General features: G+C 43.1%; 1 protein-coding gene across 2 annotated transcripts in view; it reads left to right on the forward strand.

Annotated features, from left to right (window-relative positions):
- Nucleotides 1-20,340, forward strand: part of Topaz1 (testis and ovary specific TOPAZ 1) — a 75,608-nt gene that overhangs the window by 22,909 nt on the left and 32,359 nt on the right. The window contains exons 5-13 of one of the 2 annotated variants that reach the window (XM_042054804.1): nucleotides 890-951; nucleotides 5,685-5,824; nucleotides 8,015-8,097; nucleotides 8,891-9,016; nucleotides 9,664-9,727; nucleotides 11,477-11,628; nucleotides 11,812-11,904; nucleotides 15,829-15,944; nucleotides 19,276-19,342. In XM_042054804.1, coding sequence (XP_041910738.1) covers nucleotides 890-951; nucleotides 5,685-5,824; nucleotides 8,015-8,097; nucleotides 8,891-9,016; nucleotides 9,664-9,727; nucleotides 11,477-11,628; nucleotides 11,812-11,904; nucleotides 15,829-15,944; nucleotides 19,276-19,342 — 903 coding nt within the window. Of the gene's footprint in view, nucleotides 1-889; nucleotides 952-5,667; nucleotides 5,825-8,014; nucleotides 8,098-8,890; nucleotides 9,017-9,663; nucleotides 9,728-11,476; nucleotides 11,629-11,811; nucleotides 11,905-15,828; nucleotides 15,945-19,275; nucleotides 19,343-20,340 lie in introns of both variants that reach the window. The other variant, XM_038324257.1, reaches the window with a different exon arrangement.

A 20,340-nucleotide genomic window follows, 5' to 3' on the forward strand; every position in this document is an offset into this window, starting at 1 on the left:
ATGTCTCCAGGATAAGTGGGCTGCCCTTTGCTGGGCTGTGTAGTAGCTGCCACTTTACTTCCCTGCAGTTGAAATCTGTGGTTAGGGTTTTTAGTGCCTGTGGAGAGCAGAAATGGGTGTTGGATTTGCTGGAACTGGAGTTACATACAGATGGTTGTGAGCTGCCATGTGGATGCTGGGAATCAAATCCAGGTCCTTTGGAAGAAGAGCCAATGCATTTAACTGCAGCCTTCAGAATTAACCTCTTTTTTTCCACTGGTACTTAGTGCATGCTTCCTTAGCATACTGTCAGTCATTTGGAAAACAGAAGCAGTAAGGAAAACTGGGTCTAAGCCATGTTACAGATTTAAAGCACTTTTGATCCCCTTTCATGTGTTCTAAGATACATCAGACTCATGCTGAAAATGATTTTCAGTGACGCACCTGGAGAATTAGCATTTTATCTTCCACATTTTCGTCTGGGGGCATGGCACGTCTTTCCACTTGGTGTTGTGGGTTTTTTGTTTTGTTTTGTGGTTCTCAACAGAGGGCCTCATGTTTGCTGCACGGGTGGTCTGACACTGAGCCACACTCAAGTTTTCTACTCGATAATGTATTCAATTTTTGTGGTGTTGTTTGTTTGAGACAGGGTCTCATCTAGCCTAAGCTGACCTCAAACTCATGGCTTGCACCATTTCTCACCCTTCTGCCTCTACCGGGGGAATATGGGTGTGTGCCAGCACGCCCAGCAGCAGGAGACAGTCTTAAGTCATTGTTGAGCATTGAGCATTTTAAATTATTTAAAATAAAACTGTCTTCAGGCCATCTACCAGTTAAATTCTATCCCACAGCTCTCATAAGCCTGGCAGAAATACTCACGTCTGCTCCCTCACCTGTAATCTCTTCACAGTGCAGCACTGCAGACAAGGCAGCTGGGAGAGAGGAGCAGGAGAGCACGCAGGACGTTTGCAGGTCTGTAATAACGGTTTTAAATCTGTTGTGTATCATTGGTTAGTATTCCACAAGCTATGCACATGGATATGGTCTAACTAGTGTGCCAGTTGTTGCCAGCTGTAAAGGTAATTTCAGTTACTTTCAAACTGGTAGTAAAGTGGGGTTACCTTACTCTTATTCTTTGCATGGGTGTGTATGTTTGTACTGTGTAGTTGCACATGTGTGAGTTTGCATGTATGTCTGTGTTTTGCCTCTGGTCTTCAGGCAAGATTTATTTATTAAAACACAAATAATATATCACTATAGGAAAGTGGTTTAGGATGCATAGATGGGGCGGTTTGTACGTGATGGCAGGGCATTCTCTTAGCACTAAACACTGAATTCACATGAGACACTTGTTGATTTAGCCATTATGACTTTCATGGAGTCATATAGCCTTTTCTATTGAATTTACCACTATTTAAAAAATGTTTTATTTTTAATTGTGTGTGTGTGTGTGTGTGTGTGTGTGTGTGTACACGTGTGTACAGGTGTCCTCAAAAGTCAGGAAAGGGCATCAGCTCCCTTAAAGCTGAAGTTACAGATTGTTATAAGCCACTATAGTGGTTTGAAAGAAAATGGGCCCCAAAGGGAGTGGCACTATTAGGAGGTGCGGCCTTGTTGGAGGAAGTGTGTCACTGTGGGGGCGGGCTTTGAGGTCTCTTCTGCTTACACATCCCTCAGTGTCACTGTCTGTTGACTTCCTGTTGTTGGCAACATGTAACACTCTCAGCTTCAGCACATCTGCCTGCATGACATCATGCTCCCTGTCATGATGATAATGATATTACGATGATGATGATGGGCCGAATTTCTGAAACTGTAAGTGATCCACCCCAATTAAAAGTTTCCTTTATAAGAGTTGCCATGGTCATGGTGTCTCTTCACAACACTAGAGGTCAGGTAATGGTGGCACACACCTTTAATCCTAGGATTTGGGAGACAGAGGCAGATGGATCTCTGTGAATTCAAGACCACCTTGAGATACACAAAATTAGTGCAGAAATAAATCCAGGTGGTGGTGGCTCACACCTTTAATCTCAGTACTAGGGAGTCATATGACTTTAATCCCAGCACTAGAGGGAATATAAAATGGGAGGAGAGAGAGGTTTAGGCTGTTTAGTTTGCAGTCGCCCAGCCGTGGTAAAGGTAAGACTTCTCTAATGGTTTTAGCTTTGCCTCTGGTCTTCAGGCAAGATTTATTTATTAAAATACAAATAACATACCACTATATTCCTCCCTCATTTAGCCACTGTGACAAGGCACACTCAAGTCATAAACATCCATTTATGTTCAGGCTAAAATGTGCATATGTGGATCTTCAAACCAGCAGTAGCATATGAGAACTTGTCAGAAATGCAGTTGTAGGGTCCTACCCAGACCTGCTGAACCAGGAACTCAGGCTGGGACCCAACATCAGTCTGTGTTCAATAAGAATTCACCCTGATGGAAGCCCAAGGTTGACAGCTCCTATAACAGAGGACAGAGCAGGAGTGTCAGACTCCATGGATGCCCAGCGTGCTTTATGGCTGTCTTGGTTAAAGTTGCAATTGCTGTGAAGAGATACTATGACCATTTTGGTGGGGGGAGGGCTCAAGACAGGGTTTCACTGTGCAGCCACGTCTGTCCTGAAACTCACTCTGTAAGCCAGGCTGGCCTTGAACTCACAGAAATCCACCTGCCTCCCAAGTGTTGAGATTAAAGGCGTGTGCCACCACCACCCAGCAGACCATTGTACTTTTTATAAAGGAAAACATTTAACTGTGCTGATTTACAGTTGAGAGGTTTAGTCCATTATCATCATGGTGGGAAGCATGGCAGTGCACAGACAGATGTGGTGCTTCTGAAACCGCAAAGCCCACCTCCAGTGACACACTTGCTCCAATATGGCCACACCTCCCAAAAGTGCCTTCCCTGTGAGCCTGTGGGGCCATTTCCACCCAAACCACCACAGTGGCCTTGCAGATCTTCAACACTGAGGCTCCAACAGTCATCCATGCTGTCTTTCTGCTGCTGCTTTTGTCTGCTTTATTAGGGAAGAATGGTGATTACGTGTATCAGTGATATCCCAAATCAAGGAGAAAGTGATTGTGTTTTAAATTTTTAAATTCTCTTAATGCTACTAAATTTCAGCTATTGTAATTATAATTATATACTTTTTACTTTTTACTGCTTTTTACTGGTTTTTCTGTTCTGCCACGATTCCCCCTTAAATCCAGTGAAAAAGCTTACTAAAATTGTTTTTAAAGTTAAAAGATGATAGCATCTGAATATTGGCTCCTTTCTCTGAAAAAGTCAATTAATTTGTACCTTTTAGGCATCCTCAAGTTATATATAGATATTGAGTTTTTTGAGACAGGGTTTCTCTGTAGTTTTAGAGCCTGTCCTGGAACTAGCTCTTGTAGACTATTGACCGAGGTTTTCTGTCCCACCTGATCTTGCAGCCATTAAGTCCCAAAGAAAGCACACAGAGGTCTGCATTAATTATAAACTGATTGGCCCAGTATCTCAGGCTTCTTATTAACTCTTATTACTTATATTAGCCCATAATTCTTGTCTGTGTTAGTCACATGGCTTGGTACCTTTTTCGGCAAGGCAGTCACATCTTCCTTCCTCTGCGCCTGGGTCACGACTGGGCTCGGTCACAACTGTGGACTCAAACTTCCTTCTTCCCAGAATTCTTGTTGCCCCACCTCTACTTCCTGCCTGGTCACCCTGCCTATACTTCCTGCCTGACTACTGGCCAATCAGCGTTTTATTAAAAATAATACAAGTAACAGGATAAAAGAAAATTGTCCCACAGCAGTAGACCAGGCTGGCCTCAAACTCACAGAGATCCTTCTGCCTCTACCTCCCAAGTGCTGGGATTAAAGGTATGCACCACCACTGCCCTGTGTTATTTTTCTATGTAAGCAACTTCCAGACTAAAATTTTAATGAAATTTGTTAATTCATAATATTACATACTGAAGTGCAGTTAAAGTTGTTTATATCATCAATCTGGTAATAGTTTTATAGATCTGTCCAGGGAAACTTTCAGACATGTATAAGTTTGTTGTATACTTATCCAGAAGACCTTATATAGTAGTAGCTCCTCTTTATCCACAGAAGATAGTTCCAAGACCCTGTAGATGTCTGGAACTTCATATAAGACCAAACCCTATGGCATGGTGTGCTTTCTCCTACACATACATCCTATAACTTAAGTACAGTAAGAGATCAACAGGAATAGAATTATTTTAGCACTGTGCTGTGTGAGTGCTGACGCTGACTCGTTCTGTCACATCTCCTGATGATGCGAGAAGACAGACGGCCTCCAGGAGATGAAGTAGAACCACAGTGCCCAGAGTATACGGGTTAGGCTGTTACTGTGAGGCTCCTGTTCCTTGAATACCAGCAGTGTAGTACAAAGACAGTTGACTGTACCAGCATGAATAGATGACTGACCGGTGCTTGGGTATACGAACAGGAGGGTAGTTCACATCCCATGCAGTACGAAGCAGGATAGCCAGATGCCTTCCTAATCTACAGAACAGGATGAAGTTGAAAGTTAGAAACTGTTCTTGGAGTTTTCCATTAGTGTGTTAGCATTATGGCCTTTCCTGGGTTACTGAACTGCAGAGCTGGTAAGGGTTTTGTGCCATGAAGCTCTGGCTGCACTCTGTCCTCAGTGTGCATTCCTGTCATTCCCACTCTCTGGAAGCTGAGATGGGGGAGTTCAAGGACAGGGTAGTGATGTTCCATGTCAAAAAGCTTTTTTGTTGTTGTTGTGGTGGTGGTGGTGGTGGTGGTGGTTGCAGCTTTGGGGTTTGCTAGAGTGGTTTTTGTGTGTATTTTGGGGGGATCGAATTTTTGTTTTTGCTTTTGAGACAAGATCTTGTTTGTAGCCCACACTGTTCTCAAACTCATGATCTTCCCGCCTCCTCCCTCCTGCACTGGGATTGCCGTGGTCTTAACCACAGCACCCTGTACTCATTGTATTTGTTACTCTGACAAAAATGTCTGTCAGAAGCAACTAAGGGAAAAGGATTTGCTTTGGCTCCTGGTCTGAGAGGTGTTACGTGGCAGAGAAAACATGTTACAGTTCATGGCGATTAGATGACAGCAGGAACTCACCACATCCCAGTGGGCCAGGAAGCTGAAAGCTCAGGCCAGTGGCCCTCAAGGCCTGCACCATAGCCACTCATTTCTCCTCCCGGCCCCTGCCTCCTAAAGGTTTTGTAGATCCATTCAAACACATGGACCCATGGAGATCATTTCATATTCAATCCATAATCCATTATTCCTGTCCCGACCTCAACCATTTAACACGCATTGGTCTTCTATGAAGAAGACAGGACCTTGGGCTAACAAGATGACTCAGCAGGCAAAAGTGTTTGCTGTACAAGCCTGACAACCTGAGTTTAGTGTCCAGAATCCACGTGAAGGTAGAAGGGAAGACCCATCCTCACAGAGTTATCCTCTGCCTGCCACACACTCGCTGTGCATATGTTTCCCCTTCTGAAAAACGTCATCATCATAAATTAAGTAAAATAAAATTCGGAGAGGACAGGAGCACCCCATTGCTAATATTGTAAAATCACAAAATATAGTATACAGATTAGTACATGGCACATATGTAGCATTAGGTTATAGTTCTGCTTTCTTGATTCTCATTGCTCTAATATTTTATAAATAAGCTGACATTCTGATCCAGTTTTTCTGTTCATACAGCAAAGATTCTAAAGGTGCAGAAGTTGTGGTTAATGAAGGTCAGTTAGCAATCCTGGGTCCCAAACCTCTCTGCTTATCAGTGCTTCCTTTGAATCTAAGTGGTCATCAGGAAGATGCAGTGCCTGCACCCTGGATGAATGGTAATACCTGTTCTCACATTAAGATCTTGTCAGCGCGAAATAATATAGGAATTTCACAGAAGTCATTGTTACTGAAATAAAAACATCTGTATTTATGTGACAGTGGTACTGTGTGAAAAACCTAAAATATTCATACTTAATTATACTTGTATATGTTTAGGATTTGTATTATTTTTGATGATTCACAATTCTCTTAATTCTCTAAACAAAATAAGCTCTTTTGAAGAATGAGTTTGGAAACTTAAGTTACTTTGTACAGCACACGTCTCCTCCTTCTGAACCTTCCCAGTATTCCCTTCATCCCACCTGGTGTTGTAGGCCATTGCAGCCAGCCCACAGCAGCTGTGCGTTTTGTTTCAAAGCCTTCTAACTTTCATAATATAAATTGCTGTAAAGTTATAGGCAGCATATCTTCAGCCTGCTCCAGATTGTATACAGATGCTACAGAGGTAAAATATAAACAATTGAAAAAAATATTTGTGTTAAGGAGATGGTTCATTGGGTATATGCTTGCCTCACAAATGTAAGGACCTTTTGACCAGATATGGTGGCACGTGCTTTTAATTCCAGCACTTGGGAGGCAGAGGCAGATGATCTCTGTGATCCTGGTCTAGCCTGATACATCTTGGTCTATATAGCAAGTTCCAGAATAACCAGAACTAGATAATAGAGAGGCCCTGGCTCAAAAAACAAAACAAACAAAAAAATATGAGAATCTGAATTCAAATTCCTAGCACCCATGTAGAACTTGGGTATGAAGGTACACATCTATAAACCCAGTACTGGGGGAGAGGAGCAGGGTGGATCCCAGGGTTCACTTGGCTGTTCAGTCTTGCTGCAGCAGTGAGCTTCAGGTTCAGTGAGACCCTGTCACGAGTGGAGGACTGGAGAGATGACTCAGCAGTTAAGATACTTGTTGCTCTTGCAGAAGACCTGGGTTCAATTCTCAGCACCCACATGGTTGTTCACAACCATCTGTATCCCCAGTCCTTGAGGACCTGAATCCTTCTTCTGACTTTCTTGGACATTAGGCACACAAATGGCACACACACACAGACTTTCAGCCAAAACATTCATATACATAAAATTAAAAGAAAAACCAAAAACGAAGTAGAAGCTGGGCATGGTAGTTCCAGCACTCCAGACGAGAGGCAGGCTGAGCTCTGTGAGTCTAAGGTCAGCCTGGTCTACAGACTGAGTTCTAGGCCAGCAAGGGATACATAGTAAAATGGTGGCTCAAAAATCAGCAACAAAGGAAAATGTGGTAGAGACTGATAAAAGAAGATACCTGATGTTAACTCCGGCCACCTTGAACATGCAGAGGTAAACACATTTGTGCACACACACACACACACACACACACACACACGATAGATAGATAGATAGATAGATAGATAGATAGATAGATAGATAGATAGATAGATAGTTGTCCTTAGAAAAGAATGTTTTTAAATGTCCTAGTTCTCGTTTTAAAAGACACCATTAGGCCTAGAGAGATGGCTCCATATTTAAGATCACTTACTGTTCTTTCAGAGGACCTGAGTTCAGTTCCCAGCACCCATGACGAGCAGCGCACAACCGTCTGTAGCTCCAGCTCCAGAGTATCCAAGGCAACACACTCATATAGATACCCACATGCAGACCCATACATTGCACACAATTAAAAATATTGAAACTAAGGTTTTAGAAAACACCATTCAAGAGTACAGTGTCTGCTGTGCTGATCAGCGGAGAGTAATTTAACAAAGAACCGCAGACTAGGGGGGCTAAATAGAGATTTCTTTCTGATGATTGTGGAATGCTAGCAGGTTGGGATTCTGAGGATCCTGTTTATGTCTCAAAAGGCCACCCTCTTACCAAGTTCACGTATCTCTTTCTCTGAGTATATAAAGAGAATATGCTAATAGGGCCCCTGGCTTCATTGAGGATTAGGAGTTCAGGCTATGAATCTTTCAAAGACCCAAACAATTTCCTAGTATGTATTCAGACCACCACAAGTACTCTCTTTTGACCTCCTAGGGCAGCAGACATTGCAGATGTTGCACAGACACATAAAAATAGATAAAATTATTCTTTTTTAATTTTTAAAAAATAAAGAGTATACCAGAGTGAAACTAGAGCAGTCAGGTGTGGCGCCCCTGTTCGGAAGTCCACGCTCTGTGCCTGTTTGTAATGCTCTTTTACGTCTAGATTTCAGATTTCCAGGAAGACCTGTCTTACAGCTGCAGAATCCTGAAACTTGTGAAATATTTAAAAGAGAAAAAAATATGGGGGTAAGTTCCCCCTCCTGAAAAAAAAAATCTTGCAAATTATAACCCATACTTAGGGAAATATAAGTGGAAGGATCCAGTGCCTTTTTAAATACTTGGAAACACAGATTTTGGGTGGGGATTAGGAATGAGTACTGACTTAGAAGATGTTCACCAGGAAGAGGTTTGAGGTGGAAGAAAGGAGCCTTTGAAACTAAAGCTGGGAGGAGGAGGGACCATCAGCTGTGGGAGATGTCTGCTGTATGGAATTCAGCTTTTCATTTCTCTTCTCTTGTTAATCATCGGAACTGAGGAGAGTTCCATTTCTAATAAATGTATCTGAAATGCAGTGTGTGTTCTTGGTATAGCTAGCTTTCTGTGAAAGAGGAGACAAGAACAGGAAAGAGATGAGCCTTGTGTAAGCTTTTAAAGATGAATGTGTGGACAGGGAATGCACAGAATATTTCTATGATTCCTAGTCAGTTTTCTGTGAGCCTAAAATTGTCCTAAAAACAAGTCTTAAAAATGTGAAGCAAGCCAAGCATAGTGGTGCATAACTTTAATCTTGGCACTCTGGAGGCAGAGGCAGGAGGATCTCTGTGAGTTCCAAGCCAGCCAAGGCTACATAGCGAAACCCTGTCCCAAGGGGGAAAAAAAAAGAAAGAAAGAAAACAGTCAGAATCTTTTGCATGAGAAATTAGTAAAAGTCACAGGTAAATAACTCTGAACTAGTTTTATATACAAGCATTGGGGTACTCAGATGTGTCCCCATGACTGTGTTTATGATTAACTTGGAAGTCTTTTTCTAATCTTGTAGGTGTTCCAGAAGCCCTTAGGGTTGGTGATACCCCACAGATACTGCAGATTCCACTTCAATACCTTACGTGGCTGTGAGCGAGCACAGTGCAAGTTTGTCCATGTGCCTGAGCAGGGAGACGAGAAGGTGAAGCCCTGTCTGGGTTCATGCTTTATGTAAATTGTGTGTGTAAGTCTATACAGAGTCTTGCTGTGTTTCTCAGGCTGATCTCAAATTCCTGCTGCCTCAATCTCCCAAGTAACCCTGACTAAAAGTGCATACCATAGCACCTGGCATGTCCACTCTGGCTTAGTATTTTTGACATCTAGTTGTTAGCGTTTCTTTCTCCTTACTGTGTAATAGTTAGTATTCTGTTGTATAAGTTTATCAAAATTAACTTCATCAGTGAACATTTAGGTTAGTGGACATTTGCCTTGTTTACCTGTTTGGATAACACAGCACTGATACTCTTGGCACTCTGTCCATGCCTCCTGCATGTGGAGCACGTTCTGGAGTGGCTGTCCCAGGTCACACTCAGCAGTGTCAGGAGTTCTGGTTGCATCCCACTCTTGCCAGTTCTTGGTCCACCACAGCCATGGTGGCCTGGCCAGCTAGGATGGTACACGCCTAAAATTCCAGAACTTGGGAGGTGGAGGCAGAAGGACCAGTCTAGTATACATTTCAGGCCTGTGAATTAATATAAACATCAATTTTTATTCTAAACTCTAAGCTCATAACTTTTTGTTTTCTTGTAAAACATATAAAGGTGATTTAATATTTTATGACTTTTTTAGATCTGCATGGATGTGTTTAAGAAATACATAAATCTCAATGAGAAGTGTTTGCTACAGCGAGCAGGTATGGAATAACTGAATGATAATTACAAATACCTGTGAGTGGCTTCACACATGTGCTGTTGTATCTCCAAGTGTTAAAATTAGTTCAGAAAGGTAAATGTGCTTGCTGTAAATCCTGTCAGCCTGAGTTTGATCCCTGTATCCTGCCTCAATATGGAAGGAGAAAGCCAAGTCCTCAAAGTTGTCCTCTGCCCCCCACACTCACCCCCCACATATGCATCATGCACAGACACACATTTTTCCTTTTCCACATTTCCCCTCGTTGCCTGGGCAGCATCCTGTCAAGTCTGTGCTGCTCCGTCCACATGCCAGCCCGTGCAGTGCCTCACGGCTGCGGCACCAGGCTGGATTATGAACCCTAAGAGAATAAGAGCCAGGTTTATATAGTGTTCCCTGACACAGCCACCAAAGCCACACAGTGTGGTAGTGACAGCATCACACTCTGCATTCATCAGCTTCAGTCTCATTCATCTGGAGACGTCCAGGGTCAGTCAGAGGCAATAGGACCCTCTATGGGAATGCACTCGTGATGCAGGGGCTGTGACAGCCAAGGAGAAATTAGATGGGATTAAATGTAGGGAGTTTCCAAGTTTTAGAGCCCATTCTTGGGCCTGTGAAAACTCCCCATACGTGAGACCGTGTAAGCATCAGTGGCCACGAGAAAAGCATCTTATTTAGTTTGGGGTGTGGCTGTTTGTCCGTCTCTCTCTGTGTCAGTGTGTGTTGCGATGTGAGCACACACTGCCCTTGCAGAGGACCAGGGTTGGGTTCCCAGCACTCATGCTGGGCGGTGATAACTGCCTGTGACTCCAGCTCCTAGGGGTCCAGTGCCCTCCTCTCCTCCTCAAACCCACACAGACACATGCTGCACACATAATTAAAAATAAAATGGACCGGGCCTTGGGGACACGCACCTTTAGTCCCAGCACTCGGGAGGCAGAGGCAGGTCTCTGCACGTTTGAGGCCAGCCTGGTCTGCAGAGATAAATAAACCTGCTTACCATTAACTTTTCAGTTTCACTGAACTCTTCATTATCGAGTCTTTCCCAAGCAATGTCGGGTAGTTCAGACAGTACGTGAATATTTGTGGTTGAAATAATACAAAACTAAAAGTGATTTTTGCTAAGGCAATTTTAGCTAAAATGTGCATATTTGGACTAGGAAATTTTGGAATGGATAGGATGATCTTGGTTAATTTTAGTAAAATAATGTGGAAAAAGTGAAAATGGGTAAGTGTTTTACAGAAAATAGATTAAGGAACTGGATGGTACTTTATTAAAGGAAATTGATAATTTCTTAGTCTACAATGATAAACTGAAATAAAAAAACATTCCAGGTCAATATGCTGGTGAAGTTAAGGCCGTAAGAACAAGCAATATGTCTCAGAGTCCTCACCATCACCCCCTGAGGACAAGGGGTCAGAGCCGCTGTGGCCTTCGCACTGCAGACTGAGCTGCTTGGCTTCTGATGTCGCCGCCATCTTGACGTTTTGCTTTCGTTTTCATCAATCATTTCTGACATTTCTGGTCCCTTCCAAGGGATGAGTTTATATAATATCATCTTTACAGGAAGTCCAGGGATGAGTTTATATAATATCATCTTTACAGGAAGTCCAGGGATGAGTTTATATAATATCATCTTTACAGGAAGTCCAGGGATGAGTTTATATAATATCATCTTTACAGGAAGTCCATCTACACTCAGCACACGGCTGTCTTAAGAGCCACAATGACTATTTTTTTCGCTTTCAGCGCACATATTTCTGGAGTACTACAGAAAGTTTTCCCCAGGGATCCACTTCAGTTTACAGGTGCTGAACGACCTTCTGATTTCTCTGCTCGAGCATCACCTGCTGAAAGAGGTCTGTGAGGTGGTGAGGCTGAGCATCATGGCTAAGATGCTGGTGAGTGCCCCAGACGCCTGCACGCGCACCGCCCTGTGGGTGTCAAGTTAGCACTTAGACTTCTGCCTGCCATGTACTCCCCAGAGAGCACATTTTTCAGTATAAATGAATTTGAGAAGTTTAAGGTGCATTGAAAGACATGAAAGTAAGTGCTATTCTTGTTTGTTTGTTTCTTTTATTCAGCCTGCTCTGAAAATATTACTAAAAATATTTGAGTTTGTGGCAACTATGAAGTTAAGGAATGCTGTGCCTACTATAATTGAGATTTTTTGCAAGGTATGATTTTAATCTCTTTTAGTCTCTGATGGGGAATAACAAAAAGAGACTGTTTGCACATAATGATTTATCTGTCTTTTATTCATGTTCTACTTTGTAAAGAATTCATAAATGTTGTCTTTTTCTCCTGAAATAGTTCAGAAGCATCATACAGTCAGTGACTTCCCCTTAAACAAATTCTCTAAGTATTCAGATGCTTTCTTACTGTAAATTATGTTCTTCCCTACTACTTAATTATAGCTAAAAGAATTCTTTCTCAGAACTATTTAAGGTCACAACAAAAACAAGTTAGCATATAAATAGAAAATTGTAACAAAAATAAGATAGTTAGAAATTGATTTTAAATTTGGCATTAAAATGAGGAGCAAAATTTTTAAAGGATTTTATTTATTATATATACAGTGGTCTGCCTGCATGTACACCTGCAGGCCAGAAGAGGGCACCAGATCTAATAGATGGTTGTGAGCCACCGTGGGATTGCTGGGACTTGAACTGAGGACCTCTGGAAGAGCAGTCAGTGCTCTTAGCCTCTGAGCCATCTCTCCAGCCCAGAACAAAAGTTTTTTTTAATGCTATCCAAAAACACACATTAGAAACTTAATGTGTGTGTGTGTGTGTGTGTGTGTGTGTGCGCGCGCGCGCGCGCGCGCGCTCACGTGGGGGCTGGAGATCAGCATCACTTTCCACTTTATTTTGTGAGACAAGGTCTCACACACACCAGGACCAGGGCTCTCTGGTTTAGGCCAGGCTGCCTACACATTGAGACTGCAGGAGCGCTGTCTCGAACAGACCTCCCTCGCTGGGACTGCAGGCGTAGGCTGCTATGCCCAACTCTTGGCACCGGAGTCCAAACTGAGGTCTTCGTGTTTGTGTAGCAAGCACTTTGCCAGTTGAGATTTTTTTTTCAGCCCCAAAGTTTAACTTTTGTGAATGCTTCAAAATACCTGATGCCCCTCCCCCAACCAGCACTGGATGAAAACAGGTGTGGCGGCCCACATCAGAACCCAGCCTCCAGTGGTGGAGGCAGGGGAATCAGAAGTAGTGAGTGTGAGGCGAGCCTGGGCAGCATGAGTCTCAACTGCAGCACTGCAGGGAACCAGAGACTAACAAGGCAATAATTTGGGTTACCATGGGGTGTTCTGCAGAGGTTGTCGGTTCAACAGTTAGTTTGGAGTCATTATTCCTAAAAGTTGCTCAGTGCAGTATCAGCATCCCTGGGAAGACTTTCAGCTACATCTTCAGGGTCCAGCGATGACAGTATCCTATTTCCTTAGATGTCTGCTCCTGATTCTAGCAGTACCCCATCCAATTAACCCACAGACCACAGAGAAAACAGAAAATTCAGAGTTTATTTTATGTTCATAAATAGATTGTTAGCATAGTTTTTCTAAAAATAATTTATATTTACACTGGTATTTGGGCACTTTTTAAGGATAGATTTTTTTTTTTCTTTTTTAAGATAGAGTCTCATCATATAGCTCTGACTGCCTTGAACTCACTGCGTAGACCAGGGTGGTCTCAAACTCAGAGAACTGCCTCCTTTCCAAGTCCTGGAACTAAAGATGTGAGCCACCACATCCAGTTTAAGGGTAGGTTTTAAGGAAACCAGTTACCAGGTAGCAAATTTGTTCTTTCACAAGTTTGATTTATTGTTGGCTCTGTCATTTGATCAAACATCCCAGCATGGAAGGAAATGCAGAGACCAACAGGTATTGTTACAGAGAACAGGAAATCCTCATGGGTGCTTTCTGTCATAAAGTTGAGTGGTTGAGGGAGGAGCTGTTTTCCTTGTGAGAATAAAAATGACAGAAATAGTTCAAGGACTTGAGTTTGTAACAGGCAAGAAGTATTTATTCATAGTTTTTCATCAGAACGGTTTCCAGTTTGTTTAATCAAAAGGCTTAGAAAGGAGTTTCTAGGACCTAACTCAGAGTCCATCATCAAATTTAAGCCAGTTTTCCTACAAGTCAAAGATAGGAGATCCCCTTTGATTTTCTTACCATTCCCTTTACTAAAGGAGATGCCGTCTCACTTCAGCTTTAAGTTCCTAATGACCAGATGGCACCTGGCATCAAAATATAGCTTCTCCACTCTGCCTGCTTTCTTGTTAGGGTTTCCACTGCTGTGAGAAGACACCTAGGAGGGAAGTATTTCAGCTTACATATCCCAACCACAGGCCTTCATGAGGGGACACAGGGCAGGAACTGGAGCAGAAGCCATGGGAGAATTGCTGGCTGACTTGCTCCTCATGACTTACTCAGTCTGCTTTCTTCTGCAGTCCAGGGCCACCTGCCCAGGAGTGGCACCACCCACAATAGGCGGGGCCTGCCCACATTAATCACTAAATAAGAAAATGCCATGGGGCTGGAGGGATGGCTCAGTGGTTAAGAGCACTGACTGTTCTTCTAGAGGACCGGGGTTCAGTTCCCAGCCCCAACATGACAGCTCACACCTGTCTGTAACTCCAGCTCCAGGGCTTCTGACAGCCTCGCTGTAGACATACCTGTCGGCAAAACACCAATGCATATAGAAACTTTTTTTAAAAAATGAAAAACAAAAAAAAGAAAGAAAATGCCCCTCAAGCTTGCCTGGGAGACCAGTGTTCTGGAGGTGTCTTCTCAGTTGTAGGTCCCTCTTCTCGGAAGTCTAGCTTGAGTCAAGTTGGCAAAACAACAAACAAATAAATATAACCAGGACACCACCCCAATTTTTAATTCCTATTACTCCTGTCAAATCTAGGTGAGGGACATAGGCCTACATCGTCTCAGGTGTTGAAGACGTTTGAGGAGACTGAGGACAGGGCTGGCTCGGTAGGTAGCGAGCACGAGGCCAAATCAGATCCCCAGAGTGAACCTTTAAGAGCTGGGTACAGTGCTGAACCTGTAATCCTGTCACTGTTGAAACGGGAGCAGACAGGCTGGAGTGTACACAGATAAGAGAAGATACCGTCTCAAACAAGGTAGGGCACGGATTTTACAGTCAAAAGTTGTCTGCTAGACCCGGTGGTGGTGGCGCATGCCTTTAATCCCAGCATTCGGGAGGCAGAGGCAGAAGATCTCTGAGTTCAAGGCCGGCCTGGTCTAAAGACAGAGTTCCAGGTCAGGCTCCAAAGCTACACAGAGAAACCCTGTCTTGAAAAACAAAAACAAAAAAAAAGTTGTATGCTAGCCACACGCAGCCATGGTCATACAACCACACACACTTCATACACATGCACCACACATACCACACACAAAAAAAGTAAAAAATATAAACATCTCAATGTTCAAGTCTCAGTAGAAGACTATAACCACAGTAGGCTTTTAGGAAGTACTATTCATAATCTTCGCTGAATCAGTCTCCCGGTCCTGGGGGACTCATGATCTCGTCCCAGGGCCGTTAACAGAAGTCACCACCGTCTGCGGATAATAACTGCGGGTGCTTACCCCATCCGTCCATTCTCACACTAGAAACATTGGGGAACATGAAAGGGACAGGAAATGAGGCATGTTAGAATTAAATATATGTCCATGTGTGCACAGTCAAGGTTACCTCGGTTGTTACTGTATCAGATAAAGACCAGTTCATCCATGGCAAGGGCCAAGTTGAAGCTCAGGACAAACGTCTCAGAATTTACCATCAGAGATGAGGCGTCCATACCAGATGGACAGTGGACAGACAGTGCCAGAGAAGAGTCACACAGCACAGTAGTCTGGGGGAGCGGGAAGAAGAATGTCATTCCCGTGTTTGCTTTCAATTATTAAGGCACCTTTCTGTGGTTCTCAAAACTCTTGAAGAAATTATGCCTCAAACTTTGCTAATAAGTTTTGACTCCCCTGCCCCATGTTTTGCTCCTTCTGTCTCTGTCTGGGTTATTTTTTGCACATGACTTCTCAGTTATTTCACGTTTTTTATGAGAACAGTTGCTGTTTTTTTCTTCTGCAGTTCATTGAAGCTGGGATGGTACCTGACTCAAAACACTTGAACTATATTGTCAAGCTGTTATACCAAACACAGGCATCCCCACAAGAAATAGCTGCAATTCTGGAAGCCAAATCCAGGTAAGATGGGAGACTTCTCAGGTTTGTCTGTGTCTTGGTGGGGACCCAGAGAGGTGAAAGCAGAGCACTTTTTAACACTGCTATCTCGGGTGAGTTTGTCACCTGTCATAGGCCCCTTCCTGTCTCTGTCCACAGATGACCTTAGCCTGCCTCTGCTGGCTCCTCGGTTTAATCTTAGTGCTCACTAAAGGCAAAGGAGCCTCCCTTAGCTCACACTTTACTGCCTGCTTGATTGCATGCAGATTTCCTTCCTTTTCTCGCTGGCTCACTCCATATTAGCCTGGTGCTCTCCTTCCTTCCTCATTCACTATGCCTGCTCAGCTTATGAAACACCAACTGTTTATGTAGTCTCTGACTGAGTATCCTGCCACAGGACTGGGGTCCCAACTTGGGAGAGCACTTGCCTGGCATGTATAGGTCCTAGGTTCCATCTCTAGCCAACAGGAAGTACTGCAATATACCTACATTGAAAGGGAAAGCGAATTTTGTTGGGGTTGGAGAGATAGTAAAATATTTGGCATATGTGAGTGTGAAGTCTTGTGTTCAATCTCTAACATCCACATAAAAGCTGGTCATAGATACTTGTAATCCTAGTGCTGGGGTCGTCTGGAGTCAGCTGGACAGCCAGCCTTGCTTACTTAGTGAGTTCTAGGTTTACTGAGACATTAGCTCAAAAAATAAGGTGGATGGTGCTCTTTGCTAGGAAAACCACAGCATACCAGAAGCTCAGCATATTTACTATATAGCATTCTTGTATACAGTGGAACAAGAGGTGGGTTATTGCATACAGATTGACACGGATGCACAGTTTGTGGTGTACTGCTGGGTCAAGGAGGAGTGGTTGCTGTAAGGAGCAGTCTTCAGGTGTAAACTTCCAAGGGGAGAAAGCTACAGTGGACGTTTTCTGCACATACTACCAGCATCCACACATGGACCAGAAAGAAGGCTTTGCCATGTCTCTCTGAGCCTTGACCTGAGGAAAAGGCCTTGCCATTCCTCAATGGGTCTGAGGTTCTGGGCGTCCTCTGCTCCCTGAGGACAGAGCCTGAGGAGTGACACCTGAGGTTACTCCCAACCCCCCCCCCCACAGTTGTTTCTTTAAAAGAAAAAGGCATAGACACAAATTGTAGATATCCGAAATGAGGAGATAAGTGCAGATCCTCCCACCACTGAAAAGGTTGCTGTGAATATCTGTAGTGTGTGCACTCAGCAATGAAGATGAAATGGATTGATTTCTAGATCTAAATAGTTGTATAAATTACAAAAAAAAGTCCACAATTTTAAAACTTCTAAAAAAGGCATCCCAAGGCCAGATAGCTTTTCTTAAGAAGTATATTCATTATAATCATTTTTAAAAGAGGAGGCTGAGGGAATTTACACATAATTCCAGAAAATAGAAAAGGAGAGAATAATATTTATTGGCCTGTATTTTTTTCTTTTTGTGGTTTTTATGTTTTTGTTTGCACCCAGATGGCCTCACTATATAGCCAGCGTTAGACTTGAATTCATAATCCTCCTACCTCTATCTCCCAGTTGGTGGATGTGCCACCATGCTCAGTTTATCAAGATTTTTTTGAGGCAGGTATTATCCATATACAAAAAACAAAGTGGGCCATCATGGTGAAACATACTTTTAATGACATCACTCGGGAAGCAGAGGCTGGTGGATCTCTATGAGTTTGAGGCCAGTCTGACTTATATAATGAGTTTCAGGACAGCCAAAGCTACATAGTGAGACCCTGTCTCAAAAAATAAAAATTAAAAACCACAGTGGCTACAAGAAATCAAGAGATGCCAGGTGTGGTGTCCCAATACCTATACCCTGGCACTTGGGAATCAGAGGCAGGAGGATCAGAAATTCAAACCAATATAGTGTTGTTTATATAGCAAGTTTGAGGTCAGCCTGGGTTACATGAGACCCTGTCTTCAAAAGACAGAGAAACAGACTGTTGATCTGAAGCAGTTCTTCCAAAGGACCCAAGGGGATTCCTAGCACCCACACGGCACCTCACAGCCATCTGTACCCAAGTTCTAAGGGATCTGATTCCCTCTCTGGCTTCCAGTAGCGTCAGACACTCACATGTACACTTACATGTAGGCAAAACATAAAAACACACATAAAAAATTTAAACCAGTGTCTTTCATGAGATTAAATGTAAAAACCCTCGACAGATTAGGAGTAAAGGACAAATCCTTTAACTTGGTAGAGAGAGTGTAACAAACCAACAGACGTACTTGATACTTGAAGACTGAAAACAAGGCAGGACTCTGCCCTCACCCTCTACCCAGGGCGATACGAAGTACAAATAAAAGGTGTGCAGATTGGAGGTAAAATAATAACCTGTACTAGTAAGTGCCATGGACTACAAGCCTGTGTGACAAAGAACCTACCAAAAGCAGCTCCAGTGACTAAAGACCAGCCCACAGATCAGCCATGCTCCTGCATAACAGCAGCGAGCTTAGGGACCAAATCTAAAACACCACTGTTGACAGTAGCTCAAAAAACTACAGAACATACTCGACTTGTATACTGGAAGCCATGGAATGTCGAAAGAAATTAAGTAAAAAAAAAAAATTTATGAATGAGAGACTCCAAGACAATTCTCCTTAAATCCATTTATTGGTTTAATTCAGTTCTAAGCTGTGATATTTGTAGATAGAAAAAAATTCTTTCTAGCTAGACATGGTGACACATATCTGTACTACCAGTAGGCTGATATTACTTAGATACTGTATCACTTAGAGGGCTGAAGCCACCTCAGGAGCTGGGACCAGCAGGTTGGCCCAGCAGCTAAAGGCACTTGCCGCCAAGTTCAATATCCAGAACACACAGCAGAAGGGAAAACTGACTGTTGGCAAGTTGTCTTCTGACCACCATGTGTGTGCTGTGGCTTGGGCATGCCCACATATAAAATATACCCACAGGCATAAGCGTACAAAATAAATCAATAAATGGATTTTGTTGTTGTTTGTGTTTGTGGGGTTTTCTTGGTGGTTTTTTGGGGTTTTTGGGTTTTGGTTTTCCAAGACAGGGTTTCTCTCTATAGTCATGGCTGTCCTGGAATTTGCTTTCTAGGCCAGGCTGGCCTTGAAATCTTCCTGCCTCTGCTTCCCAAGCACTGGGATTAAAGACATACTCCACCACTACCCAGCAAATGGCTGTTTTTTGGTTGGTTTGTTTTTTTGAAGAATTCACCTGTCAATAATTTTTAAGGTATCTTCTGTGCATTGGGTTTCTCAGGTCTTATGTATATTTAAGCCATAGAACAGAGAGAAGCACTGGTCACTTAAGGATGAAATAAGCATAATCAACTCTCTTCTGTCATTGAAGGTTACAAGTGAGGCAGCTGACAAAGAACTGGAAGTGTGACTTAGACTCAGCCTTGAGTGAAGTGGAGGTATGACATTTATCTTCAAAGACATTGCTGGGCTCTCAAACCAGGAACAGAATGTTTGAATGATTAGGAAGCGCTTTAGAAACATCACTGTTAGAGAAAATGCTATGAGAGAAGTCTAGTAGTTATATTTTTAAAGATTACTAGTTTGAAAAGCAAACATCTGAATTTCTAGGACTGTGGGTTGAAGATGCAGCTGGGCAGGAGATCATTTGCCTGTGTGTACAGGGCCCTGAGTCCCTCCCCATACACACAGTAAATAGGGTTGTGAACTAATTTAAATTAATTCTGATGGTAACTTCCATTGCAAAGTTGACTTGTGTCAGTCTAAAGCGTAGTTTGTAATTCAGTGCTGGGCAGATGCGCAGCTGCAGTGCAGTGTGGGTGACTGTGGTCTGAACTGATGAGAGCTAGGACCACAGTGCTCTCTCCTGGCCTTTAAAATAAGAAAGGGGGGGCTAGAGAAACGGCCCAGCTGAATACCTATCACCCCTGTTGGGCGGCTCCCTGCTACCTGTAACCTAAGCTCCAAGGAATGCAACCCCTTCTCCTGACCTCCAGGGGCACCAGCATGCATGTGTGCATACCCACACAGAGTTGTGTACATATACATATAATTAAAAATGAAGTAGAGTAACAAAGGAGGCCTTAATTAAAGATGGCCCTCTCATAGTTGACATAGTCTTGGTCAGCATGATGTAACCGTGGAACAACCTTTGCACTGCCACAGAAAGTTTTTCTTAGTTTCAACAGAACATAGGAGAGTGAGTTTACTGAAATTTCCTTTGTGGGCCCCAAATCTTAAATGGCCAAATAATGGTAAAAATGTGCTCCCTCTAGAAGCAGTAAAGGAAGCAATGGGTTGCTACAGAGATGCTGGTACACCTTGGTGACTGGTTCTGATGCAGTTCTGTCCTGTTGAGTCCTGGAGCATTTGAGCCACTGAATAGTTACAGCATGTTTAGTGCTTCCTGCAGTTCAGACTCTGCTGCAGGGAGAGC

Source organism: Arvicola amphibius, chromosome 3 (genome assembly GCF_903992535.2).
Source record: "Arvicola amphibius chromosome 3, mArvAmp1.2, whole genome shotgun sequence".
Classification (NCBI taxonomy): Eukaryota; Metazoa; Chordata; class Mammalia; order Rodentia; family Cricetidae; genus Arvicola; species Arvicola amphibius.